This window comes from Dermacentor albipictus, chromosome 2 (assembly GCF_038994185.2).
Source record: "Dermacentor albipictus isolate Rhodes 1998 colony chromosome 2, USDA_Dalb.pri_finalv2, whole genome shotgun sequence".
Lineage (NCBI taxonomy): Eukaryota > Metazoa > Arthropoda > Arachnida > Ixodida > Ixodidae > Dermacentor > Dermacentor albipictus.
Window position 1 is genome coordinate 71,285,310 of NC_091822.1, and position 13,059 is coordinate 71,298,368.

Below are 13,059 nucleotides of genomic sequence, written 5' to 3' on the forward strand. Positions count from 1 at the left end.
GATTAAGAAGTTTGCGGGGATGGCATGGCCACAATTAGTACATGACCGGGGTTGTTGGCGAAGTATGGGAGAGGCCTGTGCCATGCACTGGGTGTAACCAGGTTGATGATGATGATGATGATAATGTTGAGTCACTGCAGACGCAGCACAAGCGCAGCACAACACACAAGGAAGACACCCACGTTTCCAGCGGCAGCGAGGGACAGCCTAGCGAAGTGACCGAGTTGAAATCAAGCAGATTTCGTAGCCGCTTGATCGTCGGTGGGTTATGCCGTCAGAATATTGGGCGCAGGCCTTGTGAAGTACATAGGCGTTGTTGGGTGATCCCGAGTAATTGGCGGTTATTTTGTCGTCACCGCTTTCGTCACGTCGGGGTTCACAATGGAAATTTCGGTTCAAGTAGCGTGACCTCGTGTAGTGGAGTGCATAGGCCTGCTATCTAGGAGGCGTTGGCCGTGCACACAAAGCAGCGCACAAAGGCCAAACTACATATACCGTTCCCGGCGCACGAAAGCTCGCGCCGGTGCGCCTTGAGCTTGCCGTGCCTTGTGAAGACTGACGGTTTGCATCTACGAGACACGCGCAAGCAAGCGCCCACTTGGCTCACTGATGGACGTTGTTTTTTGTTTGAAAGTTTATTTAGCATAAATAACGTATACAGTTGCAAAGTACACACTTTTGGAACCAAACAAATTTGTTAAAAGGTCCATTAGACATGTTATAGACAGTGCTTTAAAATGCTCAAATATTCAGATAGGCGAACATTTAGTATTTATATCCGTTAGATCAGCAGAAAAAGGTAAAGAAGAGCACATTTTCGCATGAGATAATCTGCCTCCCTCTGTGTTGGTTGTACCACGCCGTAGCTGCGTACCCAAGCGCGTCGAAATGTGAGGCAGCCAGAAACGGATGCCTGTATGTCTGGCACACATAAACGCGCTCGCGCCCCGCTTGGACACGTGTGATCTGCCCGGCACCATCTTGGAGCTTGGAGCACATTGGAGCTTCAATGCCCTCGTCATACTTTCTCTAGGGTACAGTGCAGTCAATGGATATCGTAATACGGGATCGGCCACTTCCCTCGCACCCGTCTCCCAATCATTGAGAAATTGACGGCGGCGTCAAATGAAGAAATCAATATTTAAGTTTATCAATTATACCGCAGGCCACCTTCGTCCTTGGCCGGTTTTGTACGCTCGGTGGGAACCCGGCTGCAGGCATCGTACGTTGCGAAGAGAACAGCGGCCGCTAAGCAGAGGGCGCCCAGCATCCGGTAATAGTTGTCATAGGAACCACTTGCGTCACGAAAGATACCTGCACCATCAGCAATGAACAACAGACGGCTGTAAGAATTTGGGGACGAAATAAGCACAATGTAATAACAGCGGTAAAAAATCCCTGCCTTTAAGGGAGACTGGAAGTTGTGCTAGTTCGCTTCGATTCATGGTAACAAGCAAGAGTCAGCATTAAGACGAAGGGTAAAGGCAGGATCTCGTACAGAAAAAGCAACGCTGTTGTTGGTCACGAAGCTTGCCGTAACTATCCTCGTTGGCTATGGGGTAGCTGTTATTGGCTGGAGGACTCACGTCATCGTAGTACCTCATTTAAAGGAAAGCATTCTTCTCGTTTTTTCTGTCTCCTCCCCCCCCCTTTCTTTTTCTGTAGTTGCCCGCTTTTGTCGTGGCCGATACACGAACAGCGCTGCAGGCGAACACGAAAGATTCGTATAAATGGATTGACACAGAACATGAGTTTCGCATAAATATTACAACTGTTCCTTATCCAATGACCCACCTATACCTCACCTAATGCATTTAGCTGCGCGTGCTCCTGTAACTTTCGATTTTTCAGCCAATATAATGCGGCAAAATTATTAATTTTATTTTGCTTTTAGTTTGCTACATATACTACTCCGTCGCACATACCGCATACGTGAAGGCCGCCATTCTTTCATGTCCTGGCTATTGGACACAGCTTCACCTTGGCTTATGTGCAAGCTCATCACGTAGTAAATGTACTGCGGAGACGTCGGTAACAATACTTCACCCCTGTCTGGCTTAACACGGCTAAAGCTTTAGAAATCAGGAGGAACAATGTAAATGAAAGCTCCAAATTGGCCTCAAACAACCAGAGCCACCAAGAAATGTGGAAAGCACACATGTCCGAGGAAATTCACAATGGTAGGGTGCCAAGTGTCCTTGCATATGCAGAAAAGGGGGCAGCGTTTGGCATACTTCTCTCAGCTTTGTTCTCACGCAAAGCGGTACAGCCACTCATCGCGCGCAGGAGCCGAACTTAGAGCTGCGCATATGGACCTCTGCCACCATGCTTTTTAATGCGAAGTATTGTTTGCCTAATTTAGGCACGTTGAGTCTTTCTGTCATCTAGCCGCTCATGTCGCCGCGACTGTAAATGGCGTAAATCATGTTTACCGATTTTCATCATGGCATTCATGACATGTTGAGTTGACATTACTGGGGAGGGACATGGTATCAATGACATCAATTTCATGCGTGTCATGATCTAATCTCTTACGCCATCGTATGCCTTCGTGATTTCTTAAATTTGATCATATCAGGATACACATGACACGAATGCATTACACGACCTTAATGTCATGACATGAAGCCACTTCTTATGATGGCCAAGCATAAGGTGAATGCCATGGCATGGATGTCATGACATGAACTACATGGATTACGACGCGAATGACATGCCAATGCATTTTATGATGTTATTTAGGTCACACCATTTTTATCAAGCATTGTTAGCTAAGGCTAGTTTGTATGTGCTTGTGCTCTTACAAGTCATTACATGTCTTCTATGTTATCTCACGTAATGCAGGCCATGCATGCTATCTTCGTCGTGCATGTCATTTGTGCCATGCATGTCATGATCTGCCATGCATAATGTCAATGTTGCCTTCTCATGACATGAATGAAATGTCGTATGTTGCATGCCATTCTTTCACGTATTTTGTGTATGGTCATTCATGCTATGGCATGCGTAATGTAATATATCGTCATCCATGATGTGACGTCACACGTTCATATTGATATTGAAGGATGAGAGAAGAGAGGGGAAGATTATCGGACACGCTGGCTGCTGCGTGGTGTTGGTTGTCAGCCATCTTAACTAATCTGACTGAACCTGTACATATATATGTTGTAAATATAGTTTTTCTATACTCGCAACATCCCCGTAACATATTGGTCAGAGTTGCGGGGTACCACGGCTGGAAACGGAGCTCTGCAGTGGACAAAGCACCACCGTCGGCACCATGAATGACAGTGAGCACGCGGGATCAACGTTGTTGTCGCCTCCAACGTCACCGTCACCAGCTACGCCGCTGTCACCTTCGGTTGTTTTTATGCAACCTAAGGATTCTGGAGCTTTCTGTGGGACCGATGGCGCCGACGTTGAAGAATGGGTGGTCATGTACGAACTCGTGAGTGGAAGCAACAGATGAGACGCTACACTTATGCTAGCTAACCTGTCGTTCTAGGACAGGTTAGCGAAGGGGCACGGCAAAGTTGTAGTACGAAAACCATGAAAAGGAGCTAACCAGTTGGGACAAATGCAAATACAAAGTGAGAGAGTTGTTTGGCAAACCAGCCAGCCGTCAGGTACCTGACGGTGAATATGTGCTTCGCCCCATCATTGACCTGCTATTGAACCGGCGCGTTGCTGTTCCGCATACGTTGGTCACGGTTACAAATAACGACGTCGTACTACCACTTCCTAATTTCAGCCTGTGCACTCAAGTGTTTCCGGCCGGCATGTTCTTGGCAGCGTTTCTAGCGGTTGAGAATTTGACATAGAGAGTCTGAATGCCGAGAGTGGCTTATTAGCGCCAATTGCAGCTAACAGCTCTGGTTCTTTAGTGGATGACTTCGAGAAAATGATTGCACCTGACCTCACCTCTGCACAGGCCACGGACATACGACTCCTGCTTGAATCGCACATCGACATTTTTTATTTAGGCGACAGGCTATTAGGCCAAATGTCTGTTGTTCACCACCGCATAAGCACTGGAGATACGAATCCTATTCGCCGGCGTCCCTGTCGTGTATCGCATGCTGAACGTCGAGTCATCCAATTAGATGTGGACAAAATGCTCCGCAAAGGAGCCATCGAGCCACCAGCTAGCCCTTGGGCTTTGCCTGTCGTCCTTGTGAAAAATAAAGATGGAACCTGGCGTTTTTGCGTCGATTATCGCCACATAAAGAAGATCACGCGAAAAGACGTCTACCCACTACCCCGCATCGATGACGCTTTGGACTGCTTGCACGGAGCTAAATAATTCTCGTCCATCGATTTTCGATCCGGCTGCTGGCAAATTTCAATTCATGAAATGGACCACGACAAGACGGCCTTCATCACGCCGGATGGCTTATATCAGTTCAAAGTCATGCTCTTTGGCCTACGTATTGCTCCTGCGGCATTTGAACGTATGATTGACTTTTCTGCGGAGCTACAAATGGACCACCTGTCTTTGTTATCTGTATTTGTTCTCCCACGTTCGGCAGCCAGCTTACCCGACTCGCTGCAATTCTAGCGGTCTTCTGAAGAGCCGGCTTTCAACTGAAGTCAACGAAGTATCCTTTCGGGCACAGCCAGATCACCGTCTTGGGACACCTCGTTGACGCATCCGGTGTCCAACCAGATTCGGAAAAATTTCGCGCCGCACGCACTTTCCTTGTGCCCTCGTTCTACCTCTGACGTGCCTTGCTTCGTCAGCCTGTCTTCTGACTTTCACCGTCAACAACTTTCGTCAAAAACTTCGGCGACGTTGCTCGGCCTTTGAAAAATATTCTAAAGCAGAACACGTCATTCTCATTCTCTCTCTCCTGCCTGGGTCTCTACCGCTCTGTGCCTCGTTATGTCGCAACTTGCGAATTGTGTCAGCGCCGGAAGAAACCTCCCCTGCCACCAGTCGGACGACTCCATCCCATTGAAGTTACCTCTGAACTGTTATTTCGCGAAGGCCTTGACCCGCTTTTCCCTTTTGCGACAACGAATAGAGGTAATAAATGGTTCACCGTCGCTGCTGATTACGCGATAACAAAGGGATTGCTGACTGGTTGCGCAATTGACGTCGCCGTTTTTTTCCTTCACGACGTATTTCTCCAGCACGGTGCACCTCGACAGTTACTTACAGACCGCGGCCGCTCATTTTTGTCGCGAGTTGTAGACGACCTCCTCCGCTCTTCTGCCACTGAGCACAAGCTGTCCACCGCCTAACACCCCCAAACGAACAGCGTAACGTCTCAACGGAACAATCAAAGAGATGCTGTCGATTTACGTCTCCAACGATCACCGCGACTCGGACGTCACGCTGGCCTACGTGGCGTTCGCGTATAACCCTTCCCGACATGACACCGCAGGATATTCATTCATGAATGCTATAAATGTCCGGTGATTTTCAAATAAACTTCCAGTTGGCAGTCAGCGCTTGTCTGTGGTATTTGTTTCCTTGTGTCCTCGTCTTTTTCGCGCTGTTTCACCTCAGTTCTAGATATTCACCCTTTTGTCTCTTGTATGGTCGCGACCCTACACTATCGTTTGATACAATCCTCCCTTCTGTGCCACGTGTTGCAACTGGGTATGCTCGTGGAGTCATTGATCGCTCTCGCATGGCACGTCAAGTCGCCCAATCTCGTTTATTAGCCTCACAGCATATAGAGAAAGAGCGTTGCGACTGCTGCCACCGCGATAGTAAGTTCGCACTAGGTGCTTGGGTGCTCCTCTGGTCACCATATCATGGGGTTCGCTTTTCCCAGAAGCTTCTCTTTCGCTACACAGGGCCTTATGAAGTCTTACGCCAAACTAACGACACCAATTACGACATTTCGCTGCTACATTTTGATGCATCCTCAAGTGAGACGCTTGTTGACGTCGTGCACGTTTCATGGCTGAACCATACTTCGCTCGCAATTCTTCGCCTGCAATACGCGGAGGCGGCGCTTCGTCACCGGGGGGTCCGGTTACGGAGGGATGAGAGAAGAGAGAGGAAGAAGAAGATCGGAGATGCTAGCTGCTGCCTGTTGTTGGTGGTCAGCCATCTTAGCTATTCTGACTCATCCTGTATATATGTTGTAAATATAGCTTTTATATACTCGCAACATCCCCGTAACAATATCATTTATGTCATGCCATGTGATCATGGGTGTGATACATTTCGCGTCGTTCCATTCAGAACATTAATATCATTCATGTCATGTCTCATATGCTACGGACGTCACTGACTGCGTTTTTGGAGACATTGAAGGTAACAAAATGTAGTCGTCGCATCCGTGAAGTTGGCTTCTGTGTGGTGTGGCAGAAAATTTGACGTCAAATTAGATGACGTGTTGGCGCTCGGCGAGTAGTGGTAGTAGCGGCAAAAGGAAAGGGTAGATGCAACTGGTAGAACTCTGCTCCGTTGAGAAGCACGTATTGGAACACAAAAATTGCCCCGATAGCAGCACAGCCTTTTGCGGTGGATGCATCCTTTCACCCAGTCCTTGCCATCTTTCTAGAGTGAAAGCGGTTCCTTGCAGCGAGACCCGTATCATAAGAGAAATCTGGGGACATTGCTGGACAATTTGCTTTTAAATGAGTCTTCATAGGTACTGTAAATGAATACATGATTTGATCCCCCGTTTAACCACCGCTTAAATTTAAGTGGAAACGGGATCCTAGCGGTCATTACGGACCTTGTCATGGTGAAGCGTAAGTCTTTTGTCGTCAGTGGTTGGCCCTTCGAACTGGGGTGTACGTAAAATAATTTTTCTCTCTAGGCAGTACCACGGCAGTCGGCGACGGGAGGAGTACGTGCCACAAATGCACGCTATGCATATTTGCCCTGCCGCTTTAGACGAGCACTGGACTATAAACTGCAAAGGAACAATTCTGAATAAAACCAGTTCGCTGCAACAAACAATCAATATTCATCGGCATCTACCTAAGCCCTCCTTCTAGCCCTTCACGCACTTGGGGCCGCGTCTCTTCGTTCGCCTTCGCAGAAACCCGCCGTGCCAGGCCTGGTGGTAAATCACAACAAAAGAATATCTAATGCAGAAGTCAAAGGGGAAATGACATAATAATGCGGAAACATTAACTAGAAACAGAAAATATTTGTCGAACAACAGTCGATCAGAACTACGGACCTCCTAGTCATGCGCGCTGTACTGCAACCGCAAAGCAAGAAGTGGCGAAGGGAGGTTCAGCTTATTCCGTGCTATTTATCCGCTGTTGTGCCGTGTAGGTCGGCTAGGGACAAACAGAGCTATGCGCGTTCGCGTGCGCAATACTGTGCTACATAAGGAAAATGATATTTATAGACAAGGTCCCCCACGCAGTCCCCAGATTTCTCTGACCGTATGAATCGCACTGCAAAGAACCGTTCCCGGCTCGAAAGCGTCATCAGCATATATGTTATCTAGGGTGCGGTCGCGGGCTGCAGTCGCTGCTTGCCAAATGCATTTCTTTGGAGTGTTTTCGGCTAGATTTGTGTTCTTGCTTGTGTGGGTGTGTGTATTTGTGTGCGTACCTGCATATAGGTGGTACGTGTTTGTGCATTTGCCTTAGCAAATGTGTGCGCCTCAGTGCGCGTGTTTGTACGCCTTTGTGTGAGTGTATGCGCGTTATTTTCGAGCGTGTGTTCATCTTAGTGAGCCTGTATGTTTGTGTGCGTACGTGTTTGTGTGAATGTGTGTGCATGGGTGTAAATGTTCTTGTTTCGCGTGTTTGTGGTTGACGTGTGCATGTATGTCTGTGCTTGTATATGTGCGCATCTATCTGAGTGCGTGCGTATGGATGTACTCCCTAGGATAGGTACTGCACTAAATTTACTTTTTTAAGCACCAAACCTCTTCAAACTAGGTGCAATGATTGGCAAGAAGAACGACTTCTTTTTGTAGATGTATTTTAAATAGATCTCCTGAACAAACTATCCTCTTAAATACCGAAATCGGTGTTTAAAGCTTTGTTGCTGATATTTGACAAAACCGAACGCTTCCTGTTACCGAATATTAACATTTGCCTCAATTTTCCCAGGCAAATGTGCATGATTGTATTCGTACAAGCTCGAACACACCGTGACAGAGGTAAAAATAAACATGGTGTCGTCGGAGAACGTGTCGCCACCCTGAAAGCCAGGTTTGGCATTGAGGCTCCCTCGACAGGGAAGAGAGCGGAGAAAGTAGAGAACTCCCCTGATCTACTGAGACCGAAGGTAGTGAAGGAGTCGCATACACACCGGCCCACTGCCAGAAACTCGCGAGCACCCGCCACAGCTTTGGAACTGCTTCGGAATGTTATATGTACACGCAAGTAGGAATGCTGTTCATAAGGCAGAGATGCGGAGGCTAAGCAAAGCTGTAACGAACAAGCAACGCTTCAACGTAATGCCCCATTCACGTAATGAGCGCATCTTGTTGTAGCCCATGTTTTCATAATTATTCATTGCGGCATACCTGAGAAATGTTAGGTTAAACCGCTCATCCCTCAAGTGTGCAGAATAAGTCCCGTGGCGCACCAAAGTATAAAATAACTCTTTAGGCTCTGTGTCTGCATTGTGTGCGTGAAGCGCTCGATTGCACCTGCAATTACCTACTGACCTCTACTCATGAATGTGGGAGCGGTGCCACTGTCACCAAAGGTGGGCGGAGATGACTTAGCACGCTGCCTTCCTACTGAAAGATCTAACCAAATATGAAGAATGACCTGGAGGAGTCAATCCATCGGTCTCTCACCTGCGCGAAGGTGCTAAGAGGCCCCCAAAGGGCGAACTGTCATCTAACTCTCATAGAGGCCTCGTAAAGTGAAAGCGTTGAATGCGACAAGAGCGCCCCAACGACAGGGTGCTTGTAAATTGCTGTGCGAATGCCGCTTGTGATATCCCATGACAACGGGAGCGAGGACAATTGCCGCACAAACGTAACGATAGAAATTGGAGGCACTCATCCAGGTAGGAATCGCTAAGTGCGAGGGAATAGGGGAGGGAGCGAGAGAGCCACAATGGGAAAGAGTACCCAATGCTTGCGTAAGTGTTCCTTTTCTATTGAGATTAGGCACGACTCAGTAGGTGGTGGCTTAAATTTATTTGGGACCTCATTGGCTAGTGTAATGTCAGGGTGGGCCTGCAGTTGCCACCACCTCTTTTTATTTGTTTACTGAAATATATTTATAGGCTGTATTGAACGCATTTTATTGAGTCAAACCTCTAATGACTACGCTTATAGATCAGTAACACTGCGTCAAACGCACCGCTAGTGTGAGTCGTAAGCGTTTGGTGGCCTAACAGTGCGACTCAGTGTTTCGCATGTAGTGACAGTTGTCTTGGGCTCTAATTCAGGAAATGTAAAGCAGTAAGGCACTGTCTACTTGTTCGTTTATCTTCTGTATTGTAAAGCATGCTCCTGGTTTGACTTTGTAGATATTTCGAGTTGAATATATTTCCAGGTTTATGAATTCTATCCTGCATTTTCATTTGTCAAGGCTGATGAATACCTTCAAGAGACATCATCGTCCTCAAAGAAGAAAGAGCAAGCTTTACTGGCACCATGACGACACCAGTGATGCCACATACTAAGCATGCATACAGAGTAGGCGGCTCTTTTCGCTTACCTACTAACTTCGGGCTGACCAGGTACGCAGGCACCATGACGATTCCTATGATGCCGCTGCAAGCCGCCGTCCGTTGGACACCCACAAATTCCGCGGTGAGCACATACCTGATGCACAAAATGTAACCTTGAGACACTCCTACTAGCAACGAAAGTGATACGAAGGCCGCAAAGCTGGACACATGAGGAATTGCGATGAGGCACACGCAAACTACCACGAAGCTGATAGAGTACAAAGGATGGCGGGTCCAGGGCATGCAGTCTGCTACCAAAGGCGCCACGGTGCGGCCCGCCACCTGACCTACTGCGGACAGCGTTATCATGTGCTTGGCGCTCTCAACTGCTATGCCTTTGTCTAGACCGTAATCCACGATGGTTGTGAGGACTTCGACCGTGGTGAAGTCCCCTACGATTACTGCTACGAGGAGAACGTAGAAGGAAGGCTTGGTGAAGATCGTCATCACGTCTTTCAGTGAGGCGCTCTCTTCAAGCCTCAAATTTGTCGTCGGTTGTGGTCTTAGCTTTTCTTGAATTCTGCGATGAGAAATAAATGTTGTCACAATTGGTAGAAATGCGCCATCGAAACAAAGGCAGAAAATGAGCCTGACAATTTTGTATTGTGTATCGCGGCGCTAACGCTGAGTGGATGCAAAATGCTCATATGCAGGCAAAATGCAAGATTAGCTCTACGCGACAGCTCTGCAACAGGAACGTTACAAAAAACACCTGGTCTGGATCATATTTAATCAGAACCAGAAGTTTTGCTCTAAATACCTCTAATTTAGATAAATGTACATTCTCATAAGGCCGTGGTTTATTTAACTATAAAGAGATCTAACGGGCGCAACAATTTCAATCGATGAGTATGCATCCCTATGATAAGGCTGTCTCTCTTCTATACTTTGGTTGAACCACTCGACAAAGGCGTACAGGTGGGCACCACTAGCTCTGCATTTTTTAAGACTACAGGCTAACGTTTCAACACGTGGTTTGTTATAGTACATTTGCTACAAGGTCATTCCGCGCCAACATTCCCAACCGTGGCATTCAACCAATCTCAATTTCTGCCAAAATCTCGCGAAAGAAATTAGAGCTCATAAACATTACTTGCGCCGCATTTTTCCAAATTAAGCCGAACGTATTTTTTTTTTGCGCCATGGAGGGCCTTCTGAATTTTACGAAAGGGCGCCAAACCTCGCGCTATTTGGGTTATTTCATTGTCTGAACACTGTGCTTTTATTATAAAACAATTTTACACGATGCGTTCTATTCTTTAACCCTTTACACCGACGTAAAAGGGCTCAAAGTATAGCGTCCTTGGGAATTTTTTCACAAAAACTGGTCATGGAAGGAAACCTGGCAGTATTTTCATAGAACTGACCCTAATGCAACATCTTCTAAACTATTGTTTTCGCCAATGTGGTGCGCACATCATGTACAATAAACGCCTGACTTCGGGAAAAGTCCTGTATTGGCCTATGCTTATAAATTGGTAACACACAAAGGTGGCCCATAGAAAAATAGGCTGAAAAGCGCATTATATTGACAAGCATAAGAACTTCCGTGACGAAAATTTTTATCGAATTTATTTCAGTTTTAACGGAGATAGAAAAAAAATTATGTGAGTCTCACCCCAGCAACGTTTTCGTTCGCATTTCGTCTTCACCATTTAGCATATGGACGGGAAACACAAATCAGGGTGGCGCAGATCGGTGTGTGAGGAGAAGAATAAAATTCATGATCACCAGAAGTTCGCAAGAGATTAAACCCTGAACGTGTGCCTACTTCAGGGCTGTCCACATTGGGCACTTTCGTGTTGCTGCAAGTATGCTTTTGCGGCCACTCGCGCTTTCAAGGGGTACAGCGGGCCACAAATCGCTTCCACGAGCGTGAACTGGGGCAATCACTTGCACGACCCACGTTCGCTCATCCTGAAACCATCGAAAAAATACGAATACATATGGTGAATATTGTTGATAGCCAGCTTTGCTTAGCATATTTGACTAGTTCCGTCATCAGTATCTAATAATCTTCCAGCTATTTGGGGCCAGATAGGCAGTGGTCGACAAAGTTTTGTTGCGACACAGCCCAGGGCCTTTGTGATGTCATGCCTGAACAAACGAATAGGTACAGCCGTTTATTATTGTGCGCATTGTCTTACTTATGTCGATACTATTGATAGATTTCTGACTGTGTTATCGCGATTGTATACGGGGTGGTCATATTTAGGTTTTACAAATTTTAAAATAAAATTGGCTGTTGGAGATATCATAATTGTAATTCTTGAGAGGGATTAGTCAGAGAGGCACACAATACTTGCACTAGAACTCAAAACACGTATTAAACAAATTAAGTTTCGCTAATTAGCATTACATTTATGAGAAAATTCTGCGCTTGGCCGCCCAAAAACACGATGTTATTATGAAGTGCGCATTACTGGGGGATTACAAAGTAGCTTTTACCGCCAGAGGACCTTCAACGTACCCGCACTGCAAAGTACACGGATGTTTTCGGATTTGGCCCAGATACAAATGCGGCCGCCGCGGCCGGGATTTGATCCCATGGCATCGGACATCGTCCTTAGCAGCGCAACACCACAGCAGCTAAGCTACCGCGGCTATTTGCTTTAGAAGCAGTTACCTTACAGCGCATATTTGCAGTGTACCAATTCTAACCGTTGAGTTTACAAGGCGTATCCGCTTGCAGTCAATTTGCAGAATGACGCTAGTTTAAACATATGCGATAAAACTCGCCGAAGTATGCGTTGTTGTGCCACTTACTCGTTTACCAAAACGCTCTTTTATGCATTGAAGCATAAACATAACTCGGACGCCTACGTATCTTGTGAAAATTACGTCATCCTGGAAATTCATTTCAAGTGGATACGTCTTGTAGGCTCACCGGCTGGGATTTGTAAACTTCAGTAAGTGTTGTAAAGTAAATATTTACGAAGTTTAGTAGTGAATTTTTATTGGTTAGTTGAATGTGTGTTTTGAATTGCGGTAATGTTCGCTTCTTCGAATAATCCAGATGAAGAACCAGAAATGTGCTGTCTGCCACAGGTGATTTTTAAGAATAACGTAGAGCCTAAAAATGATCACCCTGTATAGTATACAAAGGATACAGTACAAAAAAAGAAGAGCTCAATATCGCATCCTGCGGATATATTGAGAATTTTTTTGCGCAGCAAATTCAATCGATCGTGCGTCCCGCCAACATGCTATGAGGTGAAGTCGAAGTGCCGACCGAAATACTGTACTGGTGGAACTCAAGTTAGAAATGTCTTTCTTTGTAAAAACATAAATTTATACGAGACAGAGAGAATAAACATTTTTATTAGGTAAATGCAGCCATGGAGAGGCGTCCTCATTCCAGAATGCCTTGAGCTCGGACCGCGTCCTGGGCCCTCGCAATCAGCCGTTGCCGATCCTCGAGGTCGGAGCTGGCC

At 46.5% G+C, this 13,059-nt stretch overlaps 1 protein-coding gene across 4 annotated transcripts in view; it reads right to left on the reverse strand.

Moving 5' to 3' along the window:
- Window positions 1–1,121: 1,121 nt before the first annotated feature.
- The window catches only part of LOC135908245 (monocarboxylate transporter 12-like), a 30,906-nt gene continuing 18,968 nt past the window's right edge, over window positions 1,122–13,059 (reverse strand). For 3 of the 4 annotated variants that reach the window (XM_065440008.1, XM_065440009.1, XM_065440010.1), the window contains 2 exons: window positions 9,613–10,145; window positions 1,122–1,314 (listed from right to left, as the gene is read on the reverse strand). In XM_065440008.1, coding sequence (XP_065296080.1) covers window positions 1,151–1,314; window positions 9,613–10,145 — 697 coding nt within the window. In that variant the 3' untranslated portion in view covers window positions 1,122–1,150. The remainder of the gene's footprint in view (window positions 1,315–9,612; window positions 10,146–13,059) is intronic. The other variant, XM_065440011.1, reaches the window with a different exon arrangement.